This window comes from Mobula hypostoma, chromosome 2 (assembly GCF_963921235.1).
Source record: "Mobula hypostoma chromosome 2, sMobHyp1.1, whole genome shotgun sequence".
In the NCBI taxonomy this organism is placed as follows: domain Eukaryota; kingdom Metazoa; phylum Chordata; class Chondrichthyes; order Myliobatiformes; family Myliobatidae; genus Mobula; species Mobula hypostoma.
The window spans coordinates 85756597-85784360 of NC_086098.1; the positions used below are offsets into that span (position 1 = coordinate 85756597).

General features: G+C 42.8%; 1 protein-coding gene across 2 annotated transcripts in view; it reads left to right on the forward strand.

Moving 5' to 3' along the window:
- Window positions 1–2389: 2389 nt before the first annotated feature.
- The window catches only part of strn (striatin, calmodulin binding protein), a 100439-nt gene continuing 75064 nt past the window's right edge, over window positions 2390–27764 (forward strand). For both annotated transcript variants that reach the window (XM_063039804.1, XM_063039800.1), the window contains exon 1: window positions 2390–2957. In XM_063039804.1, the coding sequence (XP_062895874.1) occupies window positions 2721–2957 (237 nt within the window). In that variant the 5' untranslated portion in view covers window positions 2390–2720. The remainder of the gene's footprint in view (window positions 2958–27764) is intronic.

The window sequence follows — 27764 nt, forward strand, 5'->3', positions numbered from 1 at the left end:
TATTCAAAACAAGGCTATAAATTACAACGGGAAATAAATAAATATTTTTAAATTAAGTGAGCAGTGCAAGTAGAGTGGAAATGGGTGTGTTTATGGGTTGGTTCCGTGTGACGTGTTTATGGGTTGGTTCCTTGTGCATTCAGAAATGTGATGGCATAGGAGAAGAAGCTGTTTCTAAAATGCGTGTGTCTTCAGGCTCTTGTATCTCCTCTGAGAGTAGTAATAAGAAGAGAGCATGCCCTGGGTGATTGAGCTCCTCAGTGATGGATGCCACCTTTATGATGAATTGCCTTTTGAATGTGCCCTTGATTCTGGGGAGGCTAGTGACAGTGATAGAGCTGGCTGAGATTGAAACTTAACGCAGCTTTTCTTGATCCTGTGCAGTGGGCCCTCCATACCAGAAGGTGATGCAACCAGCTAGAACGTTCTCCACTGTACATCTGTAGCAATTTATTGGAGTCTTTGGTGATGAGGAGAAATCTCCTCAAACTCTGAATGAAATACACTTGTTGGCTACTTTATTAGGTACACCATTACATCAGCTCGTTAATGCAAATATCTACTCAGCCAATTGTGAGGCAGCAAATCAGTGCATAAAAGCATGCAGACAGGGTCGAGAGGTTTAGCTGTTGAGAGTAAACATCAAAATGGGGGAAGAAATATGATTGAAGTGACTTTGACTGTTGTTGCCAGGCAGAATGGTTTGAGTATCTCAGAAACTGCTGATCTCCTGGGACTTTCACACACAACAGTTTCTCAAGTTACAGAGAATGGTGTGAAATACAAAAAAAAATCCAGTGGGCAACAGTTCTGTGGGTAAAAACTCCTTGTTATTGCTCAGACTGGTTCAACTGGAAGGCAAACAGGAACTCAAATAACTACGCATTCCAACAGAAGAGCACCTCTGAATGCCGAACATGGGCCATAGCAGCAGAAGACCACGAACATATACTCAGTGGCCACTTTATTAGATATGGGGGCCTAATAAAGTGGCTGGCATGCTTCGTAATTGCCATCGATATGATCTGGTGTCTCCAACAAGACAACATGATCCTCTTAAGCAAATTAGCAGCATCTGCAGAATCTTGTGTCTCCACAAGCTTCTCAACTCTGTTTCCAGATTGGCACCACGCCATTAGCTCTTGTGAGATCCAAATCATGGTGCTTCTGTAGCTGTCTGGTTGGAGGGAGTAGGGAGCATTGAAAGGTGGGGATCACACCCTACCTTGTGAAAAATTCAATATCTTCAGTGAAGGTCTCAGCCTGAAGCATCGACTGTACTCTTTCCCACAGATGCAGTCTGGCCTGCTGAGTTCCTCCAGCATTTTGTGTGTGTTGCTTGAATTTCCAGATTCTGCAGATTTTATCTTATTTGTGACCTGCTTCTTGCTCTAGTTGAGGCCAATATGGCAATTGCAAACTCTTACACAGGAAGTACCTGCCAAGGAGGTTACTTCCACCGCTTGTGTGGAGCTGCTGTGTAACTGAAAGTTTCAATATCATTCCACCTGCTTCTTCCTAACCTGTGGTCATGGGCTCAAGGATCTGTGTGTACGTTCTTGAATGTTTCCTTGTATTTGCCTGGTAATTGTGCATTATAATACTGACTCCAGCATCACAGAAAACCTGGAAAATATTCAATTGCTTTAAGGCAAGCCATGGAAGTGGCCACTGCCTGTAAGAAGTCTGTACATTCTCCCTGTGACTATGTAAGTCAGATTGAGTGCTCCAGTTTCCTCCTACATTTCAAAGACGTGCTTTGATTAGGGTTAGTGAGTTGGGGCATGGCGACACTTGCGGGCGTGTTGGTTGACACAAGTGATTTGTTTCGATATACACGTGATAAAGCTTAATCTATTCTGCTTCAGAAAAAAAATAACGAGGAACTGCCCTGAGTACTGAGGCTATCACAGTCAGGCTTACTACGATGCTACCATACTATTCAAAATAAAAATTGGTTTCTCTCGTTGTAGATGCTAACTAGCCAACTGAGGTGTTGCAGCATTCTTGTCTTTTTGCTTTTGAAATAAAAGTTTCATCATAGCTTGAAAATTAATTTAATACTGCAAGAAGAAAAATAATCCAAAACTATAACCAATCAGATGGCATGAACATCGATTTCTCCAGCATCTGGAGAATCTCTTGTTTCTCCCTTTTTGCGCACAATTTGCAGGAAAGGACCCTAGTGACGTCAGCAGAAACCACCCTATCCAGCTGACGGGATGGAGCAGGAAACATCCTGGTGGAAGCCAGAGGAGCGTGTCCGAGGTTGTAACGTCAATTATGGGCGGCTCTAATGTGCGCATGTCGGCTGGTGGGCGGAGTCTCGAATGTGGGTGGCTGCTGACGCTGCTTCTGTTGACAGATGACGACAGTGGGCGGGGCCGGGTGGAGACGTTGAAGGGGGAAGAGCCCGCGCACGGGAGCCGCGGTGGGAGAGGGTTAGCCCGCGGCGACGGCTCGGCCGTGCGGTAGTAGTAGGGGGCGAGAGGCACGGACCTAGATCGGATCCATCGGCACCTTCCGTTCAAGCCGCAGCCATGGAAGGCACTACGCGGTTCAAATCCTAACGGCCGGTCTACGCGCGCAACCAACCCGAGCAGGGAGTGAGGAAGGGGCAACAGGCGGCGAGGCCCGGCCCGGCGGTGTCCACCGTCACCGCACTCGCAACCGTCGGCGTGGAGGTCGAGGGGACGGACGAAGGGTTCTGGGGCCCAGCCATGGACGAGCACCCGGCAGCCGGGGTGTTCTTCGGCAACAACTCGGTGTTAAGCGGCGCCGGTGGAGGCCCGGGCCCGGGCATAGGTGGCCGGAGCCTGCAGCCGCAGCCGGGGGTGGAGGGAGAGACGCAGCGGCCGCAGTACAACATCCCGGGCATCCTGCACTTCCTGCAGCACGAGTGGGCCCGCTTCGAGGTGGAGAGGACGCAGTGGGAAGTAGATAGGGCGGAGTTACAGGTACGACCTCCCCGGAGCAGGCGGGTGTGGGTTGGGTTGGGAGGAGGTGGGTGAGTTGAGCTAGGCCTCGCTTCACGCCTCGGTCTCTCTTATCGTCCCTCCCTCTGATAGCAGGGGCTGAAGCGGCACTCGGCATCTTAAGATGGCGCTCGTTCGCCCTCTGCGCCTCCTTGTCAGCCAGGGGAGGCAGCCGAGACATTTGCATTTTCCTTCGAAGAAGTCGGGGCAGCGGTCCCTCCAGCCGGTAACAGCAAGCAGTCTGCTGGAGGGGCTCAACGAGTCCAGCTCTGTCGGGGAGGAACACAATTTTAACCAGTCGGCAGATTAGATTCTAGATTCCAGTTTCTGTAGTCTCGTATCTTCAGTAGTTAGTGTGAACCCTGTGAAGTCTGTACGGGTGGCTGTGCGGGTAGAACAAGTAACTCAGGGTTGGAGGATTGAAATATTTGACAATAGAGGCCAGGAGAAGGGAATAAGACATAAGAGACGGCAGGTGCTGGCAACTGGAACACAGACAATCTGCTGGAGGAACACACCGAGTCATGCAGCATCTGCAGGGGTGAGGAGAAGCAATATTAACAATTCTTTCACTACCACCCCCCCCCACAACAGTTGCTGCTCGACCTATCTATTTATTTACCCAAGGCCCCTTGAGCCGCATCGCCCAGCAACCCCAATTTGCCTAATCACGGGGCAATTTACAGTGACCAATTGACCTTCCAATCGGTAGGTCACGGAGAGTGTACAAACTATACATATAGCTGTGGCTGGAGAAACTCTGGGTCCTTCGTCGCTCCAAATGATAGCATAGATCCCAAGTCTGTGCAGGGAGGATATATAACTTGGAGAGGGAACTAGGATAGAGGAAGAAGATGTATGAGTCTGCAGATATCTGCATCTGGAGCAACAGATGATGCGGGAGGAACTCAGCAGGTCGAGCAGCATCCTGGATACATGTTGAATTCCTCCAGCAAATTGTATGTTGTAAGGGAGGGGAAGTTTTTCATACCATGAGATGTGATCTTGAATATTCTTTAGAAGAAATATTGCAGATGCTGGAAATCTGGAGTAACACACGCAGAATGCTGGAGGAGCTCAGCAGATCAGGCAGCATCTATGAAGATGAAGGGTCTCTTCTGAAACGTTAACTATTTGTTCCTCTCCATAGATGCTGCTGAGATTCTCCAGCATTTTATGTGTATTAATCTTGAATGTTCTGCTTGACTGGCTGGTAGAAACAGGTTTAGTAGCATTTTTCAAGAGCATTGGTGGAATGCTGGAAAAGGAAGAACATTTAGGGGTAGTAGAACAAGAGGACAGCAGAAAGCTCTTTCAAAAAAAGTGGTAGTGTTACAGTTGGTATCTGCTGCTGTCATTCTGTTATGTGAATTGCACAGAAGATCTGTGCAATTGCTGTGTTTCTTTCACTCTTTCTCAACTTGATCTGCTTTTACAGTCATGCTGGTTTTAATGATCACTGTGGATTTGATCTGGGTCATTTTCATTCTGTGAGAGTGCAATTTTTTGTCAAATAAATTTCTCAGCTTTTTTTATGTACAGGTGAGCTTTCTGTGTTTGGGCGATCAGTGGTTTTGTTTCATGTTGTTTTCTCTGTGGGTTGTTCTCCAACCCGAGGTTACCCAATAACATTCCAAAGGAAGTAAAACATTTTTGCAGAATGTTGTTTTTAATGGCATTTACTGTAGTGCGGGTTTCTGTCAATGTGTTTCCATTTTGATTTTAGCAATGTATGTGTGATCATGGGCGATCTGTATGAAACATTACAGATTCCTGCATGCCTTGCAACATTGCTCAGTCTTTATAATTCAAGACTGCGTTCATCAACTTGGAATGTCTTTAACAAATTTTTTTCTGATTTAGTTCAAAGGGTCATTTGGAGGAGAAATCAAGGGTAAAACCGCCAGAGGTCATTATAATATTGTAAATTAAGGATTGAAAATCTTCTGTATTTTAGATTGGAACAGAACAAAAGTGCAATTTTGATTACATACCTCACTAAGTTAGCTTAGTCCTTTTGCATTTTGTCAGGAAGCAACCATGGGATACCATTGATGCATTTGGTTCTATTAATATTATCTACTGTATTGTTTTCAAGATTCTGCAGGATATGAAGCAATTCCCTGTTACAAGCAAATTGAAAGCTAATAGCCTTCAATTTACCCACAACTATTTTGAGTGCGTATATTGTTGGTCTGGTTTGACATTTAGGTAATATGAAATCCTATTAATACTACTAAAAGGTGACTCTAAAATTGAAATAAATATTCTAGATTTTTTCTGTTTTTAATGTTTCTCTCCAGCACCATCCTGTTTGTCCACACAAAATGCTGGAGGAATTCAGCAAGTCAGACAGCATCTATGGAGAGGAATAAACGGTCAACATTTCTGGATGAAGGGTCTCAGCACAAAACACTGAGTATTCATTCCTCTCCATAGATGCTGCCTGACCTGCTGAGTTCTTCCAGCATTTTTATGTGTGTTGCTATCCACAGAATCTCTTGTGTGTCTACTTTTTTTTAAACTGGGTCCTGTCCAAAAGTATTAATTTTGAAATCTTTAATTACGGTACATTTTGGTGATTTGATGTTCTATTCATGCTGTCTTCATTACAGTTGTAAATTAACTGATGTATTTGTGACAGTTGTAACTTTTGGTGATGGTGGCAAATTCACTTGTGATATCTTGCACTGCAAATTGCTGAAGGGCAATAATATTCTACCAAAGTACAACCAGAAAGCGTGTAAGGTGCAGTGAAGGTTCCTTGCAAAGTGTTCTTTATATAAAAGAGTGTCTTTCATTCTATCTGATTTAAGTTGATGTATTAGGGTAGATTTTAATTGGACTGTTTCTCTTGCGTTTAACCGTTAACATTTCCAGATTACTTCCTCTTTTTATTCTGCATGAAAACTGACATCTTTGGAAAAAGTCTGTCATATTTAATTGCAAGGGATGCACAATGTGGGAAATATTGGCTCAGGGTGATCAATAAAATCATTCTGCTTTGTTGCATGCACTTGAAATAATGGGATGTAGCTGTATAGTTCTAATCATTGTCCTTCAACCCCTAGGTGAATTGTTAGATTTGAGGCTTCAACTGTTCCCACAAATCGATGAGCCTTTTTTGGCTCATTTTAAAAGAAAGACTATAAGTTACTGCATTTGGTTCTAGGGTGGAAAAAAATGGTGTTTATTTGCAGCTTGCATTGTATAGCAAGGAATCAAGAGTCTGCGGTCACTAAATGGGCAATCTTTGTTTTAATATACAGTGTCTTGCCAAGAATGTATGGGAAATACTGTTACCTGTTTCTAGAGTTAGGAGGGGTGATTGATAAGTTTGTGGCCTAAGGTAGAAGGAGTCAATTTTAGAAAACCTAGCACATTTATTTTTTAACATGGTTCCCTCCTACATGTACACACTTAGTCCAGCAGTCATAGAGCATACGGATCTTGGACCTCCAGAAAGTGTCCCCAGCAGGGGTGATTGATAAGTTCGTGGCCTAAGGTAGAAGGAGATGAGACCACTGGACTAAGTGTGTAAGTGTAGGAGGAGACTATTTTGAAGAATAAATGTGCTAGGTTTTCTAAAATTGACTCCTGTCTTAGGCCACAAACTTATCAATCACCCCTCATAAATCTGGGTTAAGTTTAATGTATAGAATTGGAATAAAATGTGCAATTTTTTGATGTCAACTAGTCTTAGCTTAGCTTAAACTGTCAAATCTTTTGAATGCATGGAATCCAACCTAAATTAAACTTTTAGTGAAACTGCCGAATGTATGGATTTTAAAAAGTTCCACGTCATATGTGTATAGTGATCCTTGCATGCAGACCACATTTTGTTCTGAGCTATTGTTTAAAAGTAATTGGAAAAAATATATTAGCCCAGTTCAGTGCTTCCTTTCATTGAGCAGAGAGAGTATATGTTTGATGAGATATGTCCAGGTCTTTGTAAAAGGCGTGGCTAAAATAAATAGAGTTCTGCATTTTGTATGTGAATTTTGTAACTGATAAAGGTGAGCATTATACAGCAGGACTCAAAGCTCCACTCATTTAAGTTTAGATGTGGATTTTGAATATCTAAAAATTACCAGGCTGAATTTGAAGTCTTATACAAAACTTAATAGTTGTAGCAGTGCTTAGTTTGTGTAAAACCAAGTAGTACAAACTATAGAGTTGTTGGCGGGGTAGCCTAACTAGATAGTCTATTGCATAAACAATTCATAAAATTTTAATACTATGTTTACTGCAGATTCTGGAATACTTCTAATGTAAGATGGTCTAAACTTGGAAAGATTTCAATTTGTATTATAGTCTTATGGACCACATTAACAATTCTAAGTGGCTCCCACATACAAATAGTAGAAATTTTCTTTCGTGAACTTCACATATTGCTGCTCTAAAATTTGAGATATAAAATTTTCTCTTTAAATTTTTGTGGAGGTGAATTAATAAAAAAACAAAATATAAAAGATGCAGCAGTTTTGTAAACTTTTGCTTTCAGTCACTCAGTACCGTGGAGCAATAATTGGATCACATTGACTGTGTTGGCAGTCACCACCAAGACCAAGACACCTTTGGTGTACCATCTGCGGTCCAAAGACCTGTGAACAGACATCTCAGTGTGCACTGCTGGCGCACACTTCTTCTGCAAGGCATTTTCTCCAACTCCTTGCATCGTGGTGAGCCAGGGTAGCCACGGCCAGTTACTTAAAGTAACCCCTCTGCTTCTTCTCCATTTCCACTAGGTCACAACAGTTTAAGTCCTCCTACACCACCTTTCTCACATGAACCCAATCCTCAAATCCCATCCCTTTCCCTGACATCCTCACTTCCTAAACCCTTTCTTTATCCATAAGCCTTCTATGTTAGAGAAAATGCCTTGTAGATGAAGAGCATAGCAGTATCACACTCTGAAGAGACATCTGGTCACCTGTCCTTGTACAGGAAAGCGTGTGGCTGTGACCCTCAACCCAATCGTTGAGGTTAGCTCACATAAATATTATTGCTGTACAGTATTAAGTAATCAAAAATAAAAATCCACAAGAGTTGTAGTATTGATTGCCTTTGTCTGTGTTGGAGCCTGATGTTGACTTCAGCTATTAAACGGCGGTGAGTCACTGCCATTACTATTAATATGAGAGTGAAACATTCCAGAGAAATGCATCTCCACTTAATACGTGGGATTAAATGGGAAAGGGGATGTTATGCAACAAAGTCATGATACGACTATTTTCTAGAAACAACCTCTTTGGAATGCAGAGGTTACCTTTATATTTCAGCACAATAAATTGTGGGGATATCAGAATATTTTTAATAATTTAAAACATTTTAGTGACCATTTTAAAATTAATGCAAGACTTTCTAGAGTGTTTTTAAGGATTGGAAGCAGAATATGTTAATATTGGTGGGGTTTCATTGCAGAATGATAATTGATTTTTGAATCTATGTCTTAATGGTTAAGAATGCAGATTTTTAAGAATGATTGTTTAGCAGGTTAGCCTTGTTGTTCAGGAGGCACAAAAATTCTATGGATGTCATTTTCCCCTCTGAAGATTTTAACATCCAATTCTTGCTGTTAAGTGTATCTTGGACTGCCTGAAAAATGCTATATATAAGCCCATTAAGAAGCCAATACTCAGAAGCAAGTACAAGTATAATCCCTTTTTACATAGTTAACTAATCACATGAGTAAAAAACAAAAGACTGGTTGAGAGACAATGAATTATTATCTAGAAGTACTGAATGTGAATTCAGAACCTCTGAAGCAACAATTCTGAGGATGCAGAGGTTTTGAGATTGTTGAACTCAGTGTTAAGTTCCGAGGTTGAATTGTGACTTGTTGGGTGTTGAGGTGCTATTTCTCATCATCTTGGTGTGTATTGATCTTCATTGAAATGTTGAAGGAGAATAAGTACTATATAAGATTCTGGTGATGAAAGGTTGAGGACGCTTTTACAAACTCAGCAGTGTGCATTTGGTCTCCCAAATTCGAAGAGATATCAAATTAAAGTTTTCCTCTGTTAGATTCAAAAAAAGGGAATGAATATTGTTGTAAATGATATAACAAGCCAGAGCATCTTAGAAGGAGTGGCCTGAACAGAATGCTTTGGAAGTGCACTGTGTCAGATGAGTTAGTAGTAATGGACAAAAATTGGTGAATAGGTGAAAAGTCTTACTGTCGTTCTGGGAAGAAAGTAGAATTGCAAGCATTTTTGACAGATTTTTGAAAGCCCTGCTAACTATGATTAGGGGAATTTCAATGAAGTGAAAGGGGGACTTATTGGAAACATTGATACGAAAGGTAATCATCTTTGAATTGAGAATGATTTACGTGCATTCCACTTCTATGGGTTTTGAGGGTATTTGCAGGCTCTGCTGCAGCTGGAACAAGAAGTACTTGACTGTGCAGACACACGAGCTGTTTGGGAGGTATTGTTCTCCTTCCATTCTCTGATCTGGGCTTCTACATGGGTGTGCCAATGGACTGTAGGTTCTCAGCCCCCTGAATTTGCTTTCTCTCTCTTGAACAGTCATGGGCCAGGAGGCAGTGGTGATGCTATACTTTTTCAAGAAAACATTGATGGTATTCTTGAACCATTTCTTCTTTTCATCTAATAACCTCTTTCTGGAGGAGGGAATATAATGTTTCAGGAGTCTATGGGCATATGAAGTAAGTGTCCTGCCCATAGACCCAAGATGCTGATCTGAGTTCTCTAACTCTGCAGCATTAAAGCATCAAAGTACAGAATAATAAATAAGAAAATTGGCTAAATATCAGGAAATAATGGTGGAAAGAATTAAAAACAACAATTGCAAATGCTAAAGTTCCAAAATGCAAAACAGGAAAATGTTGGAAATACCAGCAAGTCAAGTAACACCTTTGGGGAGAACATGCTAAGTTAGAATTAGAATCAGGTTTACATTATGAAATTTGTTATTTTGTGGCAGCAATACAATATAAGACATAGAAATTATTAGGAGTTACAGATAAAGTAAATAAGCTAGTGTAAAAGAGAAATTGTGGGGTAGTGTTCATTGATCTTTCATCGTTCTGATGGCAGAGGGAAAAAATTTGCTCCTAAAACATTGACTGGGGTCTTCAGGCTCCTGATGGTAATAATGAGAAGAGGGCATGTCTGGATAGTGAGGTTGTGGAAAATCTGCAGCCTCCTTCGAGGCTCCCTATGTGGATGATAGTGGGTGCAGCATGGTTCAGGAGCCATTCGAGAGAGAGAGAAGAGAAATGTAGTGGTAACTGGGGATAGTATAGTTAGGGGAATGGACAAAGTTCTCTGTCACAGGGATAGAGTGTCCTGAAGGCTGTGGTACCTTAGTTTGGGACAGTTTATCTGACCTGCAAAGGAATTTGCAGTGGAAAGGAAAGATCCAGTTGTTAAATTCCATGTGGGTATCAATGACATAGGTAGAATGAGGAAGGAGGTTCTGCTGAGGGAATTTGAGCAGCTAGCGACTAAATTAAAGAGCAGAACCAAAAGGGGTGATAATCTCTGGATTATTACCTAAACCACATGCAAATTGGCACAGGGTTAAGAAGATTAGAGAGTTAAATGTGTAGCTCAAGGATTGGTGTGGGAGAGGTGGGTTTGAATTAATGGGAAATTGGCAGCAGTATTGGGGAAGGAGGGAACTGTTCCATTGGGGCAGGCTCCACCAAAAACGTGATGGGACTTGGATCCTGGCAAATGATAGGGTTGTGGATAGGGCTTTAAACGAAATAGCAGGGGTTGGGTCCAACAGATTGGAGAAGTATGGATAAAGTAAAAGCAAAAGTTAAAAAAGAGAAAAGTAAGGGTGTGGTGCAGAAAAGTCAAGTACATAAGGGACAAAGATCACTAGATTTTAAAGGCACTATGAGTGTAAGGGCACTTTATCTGAATGCCAGTAGTATTCATAACAAGAACTTGTGGGACAAATCAGTATAAAGGGGTATGATTTAGTGGCCATTACAGAAACATGCTTGCAGGATGGAGAGGATTAGGAATTAAGTATCCGATATGAGCTAGTATGGAAGGATAGGCAGGGAGCTGGGGTAGTGTTCTTAATTAAGGATGAAATCAGGGCAATAGTGAGAGACAATATAAGATCTGAGGAGCAGAAAGAATCCATTGGGGTAGAGATTAGGAATAGCAAAGGCAGGGGGCGGCGGGGTGCAATCAGTGGTGGGAGTGGTCTGTAGGCCACCAAATAATAACATTACAGTGGCACAGGCACTAAATCTGAAGTATGTAAAAATGAAACGGCAGTTATCCTGGGGGAATTTAACTTGCACATAGAATGGGTGTATCAGGTTTGGTGAGGCGGACATCGTAGAATGCATACATGATAGCTTTCTTAAACAGCATGTTACTGAACCTACAAGGGAACATGCTAGCTTGGATCTGGTCCTGTGCAATGAGACAGGTAAAATTAGCAATCTTGTAGTTAGGGATCCTCTTGGAAAGAGTGATCACAGTATGATTGAGTTTCTCCTACAAATGGAGGGTCCAATAGTTTGATCTAAGACCAGTGTATTATGCCTAAACAAGGGAGACTACATAAGGATGGGAGAGCAGTTGGATAGGGTAGACTGGGAACACAAGCTATATGGTGGAAACAGTGGAAGACTTTCAAAGAGGTTTTTCACTGTGCTCAATAAAAGTATATTCCAGTTAAAAGCAAGGACATTAAGGCTGGGGAGAGCAAGCCGTGGGTAATGAAGGAAATGAAGGAAGGCATTAAACTAAAAGCTTGTCCATCCGAAGTCGCCAGGAGCAATGGGAAACTGGAACGTTGAGAAAACTTTAAAAAGCAACAAAGAACCACTGAGCGAGCAATAAAAAAAGGGAAGCTAGATTATGAAAATGTACTAGCACAAAATATAAAAATGGATAGTAAAAGTTTTTATAATCATATAAAGCAGAAAAGGGTGGCCAAAGTGAATGTAGGTCCCTTGGAGGACGAGATGGGGGAGTTGATATTGGGTTATGAGGCTTTGAACGACTATTCTGTGTCCATTTTCACGGTGGAGGACTTGTCTAACATGCCAAAGAGAGATGATATAGATGCGATGGGGGGTGAGGATCTCATTATAATTGCTATCACTAAAGAGGTAGTGCTGAGCAAACTTATGGGCCTAAAGATAAGCAAGTCCCCTGGTCCTGATGGAATGCATTCCAGGGTACTGAGGCTTCGGGAATCATTTACCAAAATTCTGTGGACTCTGGGCAGGTCTCAGCAGACTGGAAGAAAGTGAATGTCATGCCACTAGGCCAGTTAGTTTAATATCTTTAGTTGGGAAAATGCTTGAAGCTATCACCAAAGAAGAAATTTTTTTTTAGATTTAGATTCAACTTTATTGTCATTGTGCCGAGTACAGATACAAAGCCAATGAAATGCATTTAGCATCTGACCAGAAATGCAAAGAATAGTGTTATTTACAAAATAACTGCGAATAAAAAAAGTGCTACAGCACACAAATATAAAAGTACTGAGGCAGTACAATACAGATGCAATACTGCTTAGCGCTGTGATGAGAGGTTCAACAGTGTCACAGCCTCAGGGAAGAAGCTCTTCCTGTGCCTGCTGGTGTGGGAGTGGAGGCTCCTGTAGCGCCTACTGGATGGGAGGAGAGTAAAAAGTCCATGTTTAGGGCGAGATGCATCCCTGATAATGCTTTTCGCCCTGCCCAGGCAGCGTTTATGGTAAACGCAAAATAATCTGCAGATGCTGGGGTCAAAGCAACACTCACAACACGCTGGAGGAACTCAGCAGGTCGGGCAGCATCTGTGGAAAAGATTGGTCGGCGTTTCAGGCCGGAACCCTTCGTCAGGACTGTAGAGGGAAGGCCCTATAAAGAAGGTGAGGGGAGGGTGGGAAGGAGCAGGTTGGAAGGTTCCAGGTGAAAAACCAGTCAGGGGAAAGATAAAGGGGTAGGGGAGGGGAAGCAGGGAGGTGATAGGCAGGAAAGGTGAAGGAGGAATAGGGGAAAGCACAATGGGTAGTAGAAGGAGGCGGAACCATGAGGGAGGTGATAGGCAGCTGGGGGAGGGGCAGAGTGACATAGGGATAGAGGAAGGGAGGGGGGAGGGGATTACCGGAAATTGGAGAATTCTATGTTCATACCAAGGGGTTGGAGACTACCTAGATGGTATATAAGGTGTTGCTCCCTGGTCCACAAGTCCCTCCCCACGGATCTCCCACCCGGCACTTATCCCTGTAAGCGCAAGTGCTACACCTGTCCCCACACCTCCTCTCTTGCCACTATTCAGGGCCCCAAACAGTCCTTCCAAGTGAGGCAACACTTCACTTGTGAGTCTGTTGGGGTCATCTATTGCATCCGGTGCTCCCGGTGCGGCCTCCTCTACATCGGTGAAACCCGATGCAGATTGGGGGACCGCTTTGTCGAGCACCTCCGCTCGGTCCGCCACAACAGACAGGATCTCCCAGTAGCCACCCACTTCAACTCTGCTTCCCACTCCCATTCAGATATGTCCATACATGGCTTCCTCTACTGCCATGATGAGGCTAAGCTCAGGTTGGAGGAGTAACACCTTATATACCGTCTAGGTAGTCTCCAGCCCCTTGGTATGAACATAGAATTCTCCAATTTCCAGTAATCCCTTCCCCCTCCCTTCCCCTATCCGTATGTCACTCTGCCCCCTCCCCCAGCTGCCTATCACCTCCCTCATGGTTCCGCCTCCTACTACCCATTGTGTTTTCCCCTATTCTTTCTTCACCTTTCCTGCCTATCACCTCCCTGCCTCCCCCCCCCCACCCCTTTATCTTTCCCCTGACTGGTTTTTCACCTGGAACCTACCAGCCTTCTCCTTCCCACCCTCCTCCCACCTTCTTTATAGGGGCTTCCCTCTACAGTCCTGACGAAGGGTTCCGGCCTGAAACGCCGACCAATCTTTTCCACGGATGCTGCCCGACCTGCTGAGTTCCTCCAGCGTGTTGTGAGTGTTGCTTTGACCCCAACATCTGCAGATTATTTTGCGTTTACCATAAACGCTGCCTGGGCAGGGCGAAAAGCATTATCAGGGATGCATCTTGCCCTAAACATGGACTTTTTACTCTCCTCCCATCCAGTAGGCGCTACAGGAGCCTCCACTCCCACACCAGCAGGCACAGGAAGAGTTTCTTCCCTGAGGCTGTGACACTGCTGAACCTCTCATCACAGCGCTAAGCAGTATTGCATCTGTATTGTACTGTCTCAGTACTTTTATATTTGTGTGCTGTAGCACTTTTTTATTCGCAGTTATTTTGTAAATAACACTATTCATTGCATTTCTGGTCACCTGGAACCTACCAGCCTTCTTCCCACCCTCCCCCCACCTTCTTTATAGGGCCTCTGCCCCTTCCCTCTACAGTCCTGACGAAGGGTTCTGGCCTGAAACGTCGACCGATCTTTTCCACAGATGCTGCCCGACCTGCTGAGTTCCTCCAGCGTGTTATGAGTGTAGCGTTTATGGTAGATGTTCTCAATGGTGGAAGTTGGGTGCCGATAATCTGCTGGGCAGTTTTCACCACACGCTGGAGAGCTTTGCGGTCCAAAACGGGCTAATTGCCATACCACACTGAGATGCAGTTGGTGAGTATACTCTCAATGGTACAGCGGTAAAAGTCCGTCAGTATCCTGGGACAGAGGTGAGCTTTCTTCATGCTCCACAGGAAATAAAGGCGCTGTTGCGCCTTTTTGATCAGGATAGAGGAGTTCAGGAACCAGGTGAGATCCTCGGAAATGTGGACACCAAGGAACTTGAAGCTTGATACACGTTCCACTACAGTTCTGTTGATGCAGATGGGTACGTGAATGTGACTCCTGGCATGCCTGAAGTCCACAATGATCTCCTTGGTCTTCTGGGTGTTAAGGGCCAGATTGTTGTCGGCACACCACGCAGCCAGGTGCTGGACCTCGTCCCTGTAGGCCGTCTCGTCATCCCCTCTGATCAGACTAACCACCGTGGTGTCGTCTTCGAACTTGATTAAGGAGTTAGCACCATGTACAGGAACGCAGTCATAGGTGAAAAGGGAGTACAGAAGAGGGCTCGGCACACAGCCTTAAGGCACGCCGGTGTTCAGGGTGAGAGTGGAGTTGGAGAGGTTGTCTAACTTCTCCAATGGCGAGGCATTGGAAAAGAAATGCATCAGGCATTCAGCAAAGGCAGGTCCTGTTTGATAAACTTACTGAAGTTCTTCGAGGATATAATAAGTGCAGTGAATAGAGGGGAACAGATAGACATTAACTGGATTTCCAAAAGGTGTCTGATAAGGTGCCACATAAGAGACTTGCCCTTAAGATGAGGATGCATATAGTTGGGGATGATGTATTAGCATGGATAGAGAATTGGTTAACCAATAGAAACCAAAGCAGAGAGTTGGGATACATGGGTGTTTCTCTGGTTGGCAGTCAGCGGTGAGTGGTTTGCCGCAGGGGTCGGTGCTGGGCCGGCAACTGTTCATGATGTACATTAATGATCGGGAAGAGGGGACTTAGTGTAGTGTATCTAAGTTTGCTGATGGCACTAAATTGAGTGGAAAAACAAATTCTGCAGAGGACACAAAGAGTCACCAGACAGATTTAGATAGGTTAAGTGGATGGGCAAGGGTCTGGCAGATGGAATACAATGTTGGTAAATCCAAGGTCATCCACTTTGGAAGGAAAAATGGAAGAGCAGGTTATTATTTAAACGGTAAAAATTTGCAGCATATTGCTGTGCAGAAGGATTGGAGAGTGTTTGTGCATGAATTGCAAAAGTTTTGTTTGTAGATGTAGCAGGCTGTCAAGAATGCAAATGGAATGATTGGCCTTCATTGCTAGAGGGATTGAATTTAAGAACATGGAGGTTATGCTGCAACTGTATAGGGTACTGGTGAGGCCACATCTGGAGTACTGCATGCATTTCTGGTCTCCTTGCTTGAGGAAGGATATACTAGCTATGGAAGTGGTGCAGAGGAGGTTCACTAGGTAAATACCAGAGATGAAAGAGTTAGACTATGAGGAGAGACTGAGTTGCCTGGGACTGTACTCCCTGGAATTCAGAAGGATGAGAGGCAATCTTGTAGAAACACAAAATTATGAAAGGGATAGATAAGATGGAGGCAGGAAAATTGTTTCCACTGGTAGGTGAGAGTAGAACTAGGGGACACAGCCTCAAGTTTTGGGGGAGTAGATTTAGGATGGGGATGAGGAGGAACCCATTTTCCCAGTGAGTGGTGAATCAGTAGAATTCTCTGCCCAGTGAAGCAGTGGAGGCTACCTCAGTAAATATATTTATAACGAGGTTGAATAGATTTTTGCATAGTAGGGGAATTAAGGGTTATGGGGAAAAGGCAAGTAGATGGAGATGGTCAGATCAGCCATGATCTTATTGAATAGCGGAGCAGGCTTGATGGACCAGATGGCCTACTCCTGCTCCTAATTCTTAGGTTCTTATGTTCTTATGAGCTTACCAGGCATTGGTGCAGCTAGGCAAAATGCTCTCCATGGTACATTGTAGAAATTTGCTCAAGTCTTTGATGACTTACCAAATCTTCTCAAGCTCCTAATGAAGTACAGCCACTGGCATGCCTTTTTTTATGATTGCATCATTGTGTTGCACAACACCACTTATCCAGTCAATCTGCCTCATTCCTCTACACCATCTCATCACATCATGAGATTCTGCCAACAACAGTGGCATTATGAGTGATTTTATAGATGGTGTTAGAACTGTGCTTAACCAAGATGAGGAAGTCAAGGATCCAGTTGCTGAGGGAGGTATAGAGGCCAAAGTACAGAGTATAGGGAACAGAGAGAATACCTGTGATAAACTGTCATGATCTGATAAAAGTTTGTCTGCCCACCTAAGTAGCTGTGCAAGAATATGGTGGCAATGTTCAAGGATTAGGTCTTCCGGGTGTAATGTCCAAATTTGCAGATGACGGAATACCTGAAAATGTAATGGACCATGAGGGGTACAGTAATTGAATACAAGGTCATCGTAGTTTCAGTTCCACACTGTTTGACAAATTTGTTAAGAGAAAAATAACTAACAATATTGTTTAACATTTGTTCCTTACACAAAGCCTGTATGAGTTATTGCTTGGGAATCTCAATTTTTTGTGTAATTAGTCAATTGCAATTCTAGAAGGAATAGAGGTCCGAGACTAGTTCCTTGAGATCCATTGCTTGGTGTGTTTGCTGTTAACTAACATTTTCATTGCCAGTCAGCAATTTGTATGGAAACACCATCCTCTTCTATAGATGTAGAAATGCTTGTCCATTTTTTTTGCAGAAGTATCAGTGCCTTTTTCTTGGGCACTTCAATGTGAATTTAAGTCTTAGGTATGTAGGAGTAAGAGGGTACAAAAAGAAACATTAAAAATTGGTGGAGTTGCAATTCATGAAAATTCCTGATTTGAAGTTTTTTCTTATTCAGGCCAAAGATGACCTGCTTTCACTCCACAGAATGAAACGTCTTTGTCTAATGGCATGGAGTCACATACACGTTCAAAGTAAATTTATTATCAAAGTACATATGTCACCATATACAACCCTGAAATTCATTTTCTTGCAGATATTTGTAATGTACGAGAAACACAATATAATCAATGAAAGACTGCACCCAACAAGATAGACAAACAACCAATGTGCAAAAGACAAACTGCAAATACAAAAAGGGAAAATAAGAGATAATAATAACAAATAAGCAATAAATATCGAACATGAGATAAAGATGCCTTGAAAGTGAGGCCATAGGCTGTGGGAACAATTCAGTGATGCGTGAGTGAAGTTATCCCCTCTGGTTCAAGAGCCTGATGAGTGAGGGGTAATGACTGTTCCTGAACCTGGTGATGTTGATCCTTGGGCTCCTGTACCACCTTGCTGGTGTCAGTAGTGAGAAGAGTGCGTGATCTGTGTGCCGGGAGTTCTCGATGGTGGATGCTGCTGTACTGCAACCCCACTCCATGTACATGTACTCAGTGGGTGGGGAGGGCTTTACCTGTGATAAACGAGGTTGTATCCACTACTTTTTTTAGGCTTTTCCGTTCAAGAGCATTGGTATTTTCATACCAGGCTACGATGCAACCAGTTAATATACTCTCCACCACATATCTATAGACGTTTGTCAGAGTTTTAGATGACATGCTGAATCTTCACAAACTTCTAAGAAAGTAGAGGTGTTGCTATGCTTTGTAACTGCATTTGCATGCTGGACCCAGGAATGATCCTCTGAACTGATAATACCGAAGAATTTAAAGTTGCTGACCCTCTCCTACTCTGATCCCCTGATGAGAACTGGCTCATGGACCTCTGGATTCCTCCTCCTCAAGTCAATAATCCTGATGCTCCTTGGTCTTGCTGACAGTGAGGGATTGTTGTTGTGGCACCACTCAGCCAGATTTGTCTCCATAATGTATGTTGATACATCACATCTTTGATTTAGCCAATGGCAGTAGTGGCATCAGCAAACTTAAATATGGCATTACAGTTGCGCTTAGCTTCACAGTCATAAATATAAATTGAGTAGAGCAGGGGGCTGAGCACACAGTCTTGTGCTGCACCTGTGCTGATGGAGATTATGGAAGAGATGTTGTTACCAATCTAACTGACTGGGATCTGCAAGTGAGGAAATTGCGGATCCAGTTGCACCAGGAGGTTTAAGGCCAAGATTTTCAAACTTATTGATTAATTTTAAAGGAATGATAGTATTGAAAGCCAAGCTGTAGTCAATAAAGAACATCCTGATGTTCCAGGGTTGGGAGAAGAGGCAATGAAATTGCATCTGCTGTTGACTTCTTGTGATGGTAGGCAAATTGGAGCAGATCTGACTCGCTTTTCGGGCAGGAGTTGGTATGCTTTATCAGCAACCTCTCAAAGCATTTCATCACATTGTATGTAAGTGCTACTGGATGATAGTCATTAAGGCAGGTTACCACGTTCTTCTTAGGTACCAGTATAATTGAAGAAGGCGGGTACTCAGACTGCCAAAGTGAGAGGTTAAAGATACTGATGAATACTCCAGCCAGTTGATCAGCACAAGTCTTTAGTACTTGGCCGGGTACGCAGTCTGGCCCGGATGCTTTCTTTGGTTCAGCCTCCCGAAGGATGCTGTCATGTTAGCCTCAGGCTGAAATCACGGTCATCTGGAGACGAAGCCTTGTTGTCACCTTTGTTGCTTGGTTTCACTTTGTAGGAGGTGATGGCATTCAAGTCCTGCCACAGCTGTCGAGCATCCTTCATTGATTCAAGTTTGGTCCAGAATTGCCCCTTCATACATGAGATGGCTTTCTGGAGATCATACCTGGACCTTTTGTATTTTACTTCGTTGTCAGACTTGAATGCCACTGATCTGCCTTCAGCAGATGGTTCACCCAGGGCTTCTGGTTGGGGAAGACTCTGAATGATTTTGTGGGGACGTGCTTGTCTGTGACATCCTTAACATATTCATTCAAACCCTCTGACTCTGTGAACATAGCTCAATCCACCAACTGGAAGTAATCCTGTAGCCAGTCCTCTTACTCCTGTGACCACCTCTTTGTTGTCCTTATCTCTGGAGGCTTGCTTTTAACCTCTGGCTTATGCAAGTAGGAAGTGGAATCAATCAAGTGATTAGATTTCCTAAGATGTGGTCTAGGCATGGAATGGTAGGCATACCTAATTGTAGTATAGCAGTGGTTGAGTGTGTTGGGACCCCCGGTGCTGCAAGTGGTGATAATTGGGCAGTAATTTCTTGAAACAAGCCTGATTGAAGTCCCTGACAATGATTTGAAAGGCAGTGGGGTAGGCTGTTTCTTGTTTGCTGACGGCAGCACTCAGTACCTTGCTGCAATGAAGATCAGGAGGAGAGCTGTCTTGGTAAGTAGAAGGGTCAGCATTTAATCATTGGATGTCCCAGGGTGGGGGAACATGAGTGCAACAAGACTGCTGCACTTGGGCCTCAGAAAGAGTTTATCATGAAACTTCTGACTCCCACCTTTTGCCTTCTCCAAATCAGCAGTCTCGTCCACCCTGTGTATCAAAAAGTCCTCAGGTCTTACCAACATATCCGAGTGAGCCGTGTCTCTGTGAAACAGAATACAGCAGTTCCTCACTTCTCTCCAACATTGCAGTCTTGCCTTTAGGTTCTCAGTCTTGTTCTCCAGCAACTGTACATTTGCTAACAAGATGCTGGGCAGAGGAAATTTCATACCTCAGTACTTTAGCCTGGCTTGGAGACCTCCCCTCCTCCCTCCCTTTTAGCTATGATGAAGTACCACCTTCTGCTTAAAGGTGCTGTACCTGCTTGTTTGAGAGTTAGTCTGCTGAGTTCTTCAGAAGATCATGAAATCACTAGTCCATTAAGATGGTTCAGAGCATGATACTTAAGGGAAATTACAGGCTTTAGATTGCACTGAGAGTAGAAGTACTGTATATTTAGATGTTTTATAAGCTGCCTGCAAAGTGTCGCCATGGTTCACTAGCACCTTCTTGTATGTGTAACTCTTGTTTCAGCTAGCGGCTTAGTCAAGTCAAGTCAAATTTATTTATATAGCACACTTAAAAACAACCCATGTTGACCAAAGTGCTTAATATAGGGGATGATAGCCACTCAGCCTGGCCATGCTTAGGAAATCTCGTTTGGGTGAATACTGCATGATGTGTCCCCATTACAAATCAGTACCACAAAATCACAAGCAGTACTCAATATGCAATTAAATGATTGAGCTTTATAATTAATTTGACTATATGGTTAGTAAGGAAAACAAAAAAGAAAAAAGGCCCATCCATCAACCTCCTCCGATCTTTAACCTTTAGACCCTCGCTCCAAGTCCACTCCGTCTGGCGGTCTACCAACTCTCCATTCGTGTCTTCTCTCCTTGTCTCTTCCTGGCGAAAGACTACGAATTCCTGGCTCCCAGACACAGAAGAAAGAACAACATCCTGCTCATTGGCTAACGTGCCCTGTTATCTCTAGTCATAATCCAAACGTTTCTGCCTCAGTGAAACCATTACCTTAGGAGAGGAACATTACAGAGAAGCCATTACATTATCAGTGAAACCTTACTGTGTGTTACACTCTTCCCCTCCGCCCCCGCACCAAATTTAGTCATGTCCTCATGATGTTGAGATAATTTGCCAGCCCTTCCTGCAAAACACAATGTTCAATCCAGGTGCACAAAGTAGTGATATAGCTCCCCAAAACGGTAGGGGTGACTCTCTGCTGCCTGGTGCTACGTAGGCCAGCCTATCCGGTGGTCTGTTAATTCTCTGAGACCTCTGCTCCCCCTCACCTAACTCTTCAGATTCAGACACTACTGGGGATACTTCTGGTCTACCTGGCGAGGCCTCCCCCAACGTATCACTCATGCCCACCTGCAACTCGGACCCCTCTATCCCATGTCCAAGCCCTACATCCTCCCCTGCAGAGTCCTGCTGCAACCCAGGCTATCCACAGATAGCCCCACCCCCCACTTCACCTGACTCAGCGGGAGAAGGGCTGGGAGTGTCTTCCTCAATCAATGGGGAGTTAGTGAAAGGCAGCATATACCACACATCCAGGTCCTCATCCTCCGAATCAGTATCCCTCTCGGGTGGAGGCTGGTCTAACTTTGCCTGCTGTGGGCCCTGCAGTTGCCCCACGTTTCCACAGAGTCCTCTTTCTAGGTATAGGTTCCAAGTTGGGCCATGGGTCTACCTGCACCTCTTGTCCCAGGGGCAGCAGGTGATTCCGATGAAGAATTTGACAGGCCTATTCCCATCCTCTGGTTTCACCCAGAAAACTGATAGGTTTGGCATCTGACTCTCCACCTCATAGGGCGTAGCCGCCCAGCGGTCAACCAACTTATGCTTTCCAGGTAGCCCCAAATTCCTTATGAGGACTCGGTCTCCCGGCAGGAGTTGGGAGAACTTCACCTTTTGATCGTACCTCCTCTTATTTCCTTGATTCTGCTTGGCAGCCATGACCCTAGCTAATTCATAAGCCCTTTTCAGCTCTCTTCTCATATCAGACACGTACTTCAGATGAATCTTTGGGGTTAAGTCACTCTCATCAGTCAGTGGGCAACCTCGCCTCGCGCACAAACATCAAATAATGTGGCGAGTACCCAGTAGCTTCATTTCATGTACAGTTGTAACTGTGAACCAGACGCCCAATATGTTGACTCCACTTGCTCTTCTTGCTGATCTCCAGGGTCCCGAGCATGTCTAGCAAGGTCTAGCAAACTTAAGAAATCTCGTTTGGGTGAACGCTGTGCGATGTGTCCCCTGTTACAAATCAGTACCATGAAATAATAAACAGTACACAATATGTGAGTAAACGATTGAGCTTTATAATTCTTAATTTGACTATATGGTTAGTAAAGAAAAAAAAGGAAAAGGGCCCTTTCTCGTGAAGCAGTCTAATGTGCAATGTTGGAGCTCACTGATAAGGCCGTTCATCCACCATCAACCTCCTCCGACCGTTGTTGACCTTTAGACGCTCGCTCCAAGCCCACTCTGTCCGGCAGTCTACCAACTCTCAATTCGTGTCTTCTCTCCTCATATCTCCCTGGCAAAAGACCATGAAATCCTGGCTCCCAGACACACAAGAAAGAATAACCTCCAGCTCATTGGCTAACACGTCCTTTTATCTCTAGTCATAATCCAGACCCTTCTGCTACAGAGAAGCCATTACCTTAGCAGTGGAACATTACAGAGAAGCCATTACATTAGCAGTGAAACCTTGTATCGTGTTGCGTATGTGTGAGAACACACACACGCACGCAGTAGTCCTGTTGTGACCACACTTTTTGGCTCTCCATCTCCTCCTTGCTTCAATGCCCTCTTTCTGATTCTCTTAGCCTCCTCTCCCCACTCCCTGCCATCACTCTGCACCAAGTTTTCCCATCTCTCTCAAATTCACCTCCTGTTACTTCACTGTGGATCCTAAATATTTATGCATACTTAATATGTGCACAGCTCTCAACTCTCATACAATACACTTTAAATGCATTGAATGGTGGTAGGAGTTTTGTCATGCAAAATAATTATAAAGTAACCAAAAATGGTTTTAAAAATATATTTAAACGTAAACAACAGGAATTCTGCAGATGCTGGAAATTCAAGCAACATACATCAAAGTTGCTGGTGAACGCAGCAGGCCAAGCAGCATCTATAGGAAGAGGCGCAGTCGACGTTTCAGGCCGAGACCCTTCGTCCTGACGAAGGGTCTCGGCCTGAAACGTCGACTGCGCCTCTTCCTATAGATGCTGCTTGGCCTGCTGCGTTCACCAGCAACTTTGATGTATGTTGCTTAAAAATATATTGTCAGTCTCGCCTGCACTCTGGGAATTTAATTTCACTTCTGAGGATGAGCTGGAGTACGTTTTGGAATTTTTCCTGCTATTCTTCCATTATATAAATGGAAATGGCTTGCACTATCCTTGGGCAATTCTAAAACAATTTATTAATTAACCTGCCATCCGTTTTGACTGCCCTGTCAGTGGAATGTTTCCAGTGGAAAACCTACACAATTAGATGAACCATTGAAATGATGGATGCCTGTACTTATATTCCGGTAAATATATCCTGAACCCAGATTCAGAACAACTGGCTTTTCAGCTGCAGATATTTTCTCTTTCCCATCTTACACTTTGTGTGTTTTCAAATACAGTGGATTCCGGTTTATTGGAACACATCAGCACCAGTATATTTTGGCCCAATTAAGTGACTGTCCCAATTAGCTGAAGTTCAATGAAAATAATTAAAAAGGTATTTTTAAAAAAAGACAAACTACCATTTGTGTAACAAATTATGTATTTAAATAAAAAACAGTAGAAATTAGAACATTACTGTTATATTATGAAGACACGTAGTCCTCTTTTATTGTCATTTAGTAATGCATGCATTAAGAAATGATACAATATTCCTCCAGTGTGATATCACAAAACACAGGACAAACCAAGACTAAAAAACTGACAAAACCACATAATTATAACATATAGTTATAACAGTGCACAATACCATAACCTGATGAAGAAGTCCGTGAGCACAGTAAAGTTCAAAGTTTCTCAAATGTCCGACATCTCACACAGACGGGAGAAGGAAGAAAACCTCTCCCTGCCACGCCGACCACAATCTGACTCTGAGTCATCCGAAAACTTGGAGTTCTGATCAGCTCTCCGACACTGAGTACTGAGCGCCATCTCTGTTTTGTATCTTCAAAACATTAAATTAATTAAATGGAAGACGAGAACACAGGTCTAGTTTGAGTTTTCTTTAAGTGAGACACACATTTATCATGCTGTAACGTGATAAAATATGCAATTAATGCATCTCAACTATGTGCATAGTATATCATATAATACAACTATATACAGACATGGACGGCACAGTAAATTTAAACTGCCCCATTCAGGCCTAACAATTTAACCTTTGGAGTATTTCTTACTCTTGTGGGATAACATCTTTCCTAGCAAGGGAGATCACTCTGCTTGGCAGGTGAGACTTGTGGCTGTGAAACAATCTCAGGTTCTGGGGCCTTCTCTGTAGTGGTTGTAGGAATTGACTCTTGGGACTGTAGGAAGTGGTTCTGATAGCAGTAGCCAATTTTCTTCTCCATTTTTCTCTCTCTGGATCTATTTTGATCTTTTTCTTTCTCATGTTCCATCTCTTTCACACCATTTTCTTTCTCAGCTCTTAATAATCCTTCTATTGCTGCCTTTACAATCTGATATCTCCTCTTCGTTTCCTCATCCACAACATCATCTGATGAATCCTCTGTTTTCATATCTGTATTGACTCATTTCTTTTTGGCCTTCCTTTCATCCAGCTGGGCCTTGGTCTTTGCATCTACTTTTACAAGCAGCTTTTTGTCTCCCACCTTAAATTCATGCAATAACCTTAATGCATGCAGAGTATTTCTGGTTCTGAATACTCACAAAAGCCGAATGCTTATAACTTTCTTGAAGCTCCTTGAACTCTCTTCCTACTGAAAACCAAGCCACATTTTGCAAGTAACTGTTTGATTAACATATCAGGAGTTTTCTCAGGTATGTTGCCTACAAAAATTGTTGTAGTTGGATTCCTCTGAGCATCATGGTTCTTCCTGGGTCCAAAGTGCTTTTCAACCAGAGACACAGAGGTTGGCACCAACACCTGTTTGTCCTCTGGGCAATGGTTCATGGTGTTTGGCATGGAGACAGTTGAGGCATCATCCAGTATTTTTCTGAATTCACTTTCAGATGTCTTCATTGCAAAGGATGGTGGTATGCAATTGGTGGATGGATCTCCAATCAAGTTGTAGTTGTCTCAACTAACTATGCCCCCACAATGCTGATCTTTCTGCAATTACCACGTACGAGTTCAATATAGCTTGTTGCTTGTTGTATTTTACCATTACGAATGTCATTCCCACAGGAGTTATCATTTCTCCAGTATAAGTTCGTAGGTGGATATCTGCAGGCCTCAGTTCAGTACGTTTGAAATGTCATTCAAACTCATTTTGTGGAATGACTGAAACAGCAGAACCAGTGTCTAATTCCATTTTAATTAATTTGCTGATCAGTTCTGTTGTAAGCCAAATTGCTTGTCTATTGTTAATTCACACTGTTGAATTCAAGGCTACACAATCCTGTGTATTTCTCATCGTTATCAGATTTTCAAGTGTACTCAAATTAGTGCTCTTTTTGAAACTGTAATTTAACTTTTTAGCTTTTTCTCTTCTCTGAGCAGTCCCATTTATTTTGGTCTGCTGAACATGCTCTTTGTATGTATTCTACTTTGTTGCATTTTCTGCAAGTTTCATCTTTAAATCTGCATTTGTTTGGTGAATGTGAGCCCCTGCCATAACTGTAACACAACTTTTTTTTGGCCAGGCGGGTTTATCTTTATACGCTGTAATTTTATTTATGCTCACTTTCATTCCTGATTGCAACTCAACTGCGTGTCTGTGGTTTCCATTGAAACAACGATTTCCACTGTTTGTTTGAATGTAAGCTGTGCTTCAGTTAGGAGTCATTTTTAAATACTTTTAAGATTGGGCTGGCTGGTGGGTAGTGGTGTCAGTGCCGGACTTCGGAGCGAAGGCACCTGTGTTTGTATCCAGCTGGCTCCCTTGCACACTTTACATCCGTGCTGGGTTGAGCGTCAAGCTAGCAACTCAGCTTCGTAAAAATAAGAAAGCCTGCTTTTAAAAAAAAAAAATGCCATCATGACAGCGTCCCAATGACTCCACTCGGAGTTAAGGGCTTTCTTCTCCTCCTCCTCTTTTAATATTCTACAAACTAAATGACTCAATGCATCACTTTTACTTTAGTAACAAAGCTTATTTCTGATAGTTTGTTGGAGCAGGCAAACTTCGAAGCAAACTGTATGCCTTTAAACTTAATGAAATCGGAAAAAATTGGCACTCTCTTCTCCTTGGTTATTTCATTTGCTTCAAAATACATGAGCCAGTTACCCATTGTGTAATCAAACTGGTCAATCTTTCTGAAGTCATCAACCATTTCTCTTTTTTTAATGATTATTATCACTGGTACTCACTCTTTATGACCCCTGAATTCTTCCGTTTGCAGCCTTTTTTAAAAACTTTAACTTGTCTTCCCATCCAGAAACAGGTGCTACTTTGTTTCGCCATTCCTTGAAGCATTTTTTTTAGTTCGAATGACTCGCTCTGCTTGAACAGTTCCGTAGCTGTCTCAGGTTCATTCTTAAAATATTTCATCGCCAATGTTATGTTTTGTAACTTCAAAACATTAAATTAATTCAAAGGAAGAAACAAGAGTCTACGAACATGGGTCTAGTTTGTTTACTTTAAGCGAGGTGCGCACATATCATATGGTAGCGTGATGACATGTGCAATTAATGTATTTTACGTTTAACCATAATGAATTATTTGAACAAACGGGAGTGCTTAATCAACATTTACATACATACACGCACGCACGCACACACAAACATACACACACTGACTCAAATATAACTGCAATATCATTACACAACAATTACCAGTACTACTACAAAACTGTTTTAGTTCCTAATAGTTATCAATAGAGGAATTCATCCAATGTATGTTGCCGTATTCTTTGACTGTAATTGAACAAAATCAATGTAGCCACCTACTGTAGATAATGGACTGCCTTCATACAATGCTATAATGATTGCATCCTCCATATCTTCATTTTCTTCGTAGCATTAAAGGTATTTGTTGTTATGTTCAAATTCTTCATAGTTGCTAACTTGTCAAAGTAGTGAAATTGTTTTATTTTTCACTTCCACCCATTTCTGGCTTCTCCAAGCCTCAATGCTTATTTCTTGCCACCTATCAGTGACAAAAACACACGCTCAAACTGGTGCTATTTAAAAACTGTTCACTCTGAGCACAATGTAATGTCTAAGGGCCACACAAGTGCACACAAATGGCAATAGTTAGAAAATGTTCAGCAACAATCTCCTATCCCTTTTAAGTGGTGTAGTGTCTCAAATAAATGAAGAGAATCCTAGCCATTTTCTCCATTAGTTTATGTTCTTCAAGAGTTGTCCCAGATAATTTTCTGCCCCAATTAACCAATGGCCCAATTAGTCAGAATCCACTGCACTTATCCAGTTTAGTTTTAAGTATGTGCCTCAAAGGTAGTTCTAGTGAAACATAGTTATTCTCTATTGACAAGAGAATTAGAGGCAGGAAAATAAAACTTTTCAAAATCTGTTCTAATTTTGGAACTAGGGTTCTTCATTTCATTTCATGGGAAAGCTAGTTTTGTAGCCATTCCCAAGGCACAAAGAAACGTCTCTGTCTCACGTTATGTTTCTCCATGTTACACTCTTTTTCCTCCCATGTCCTT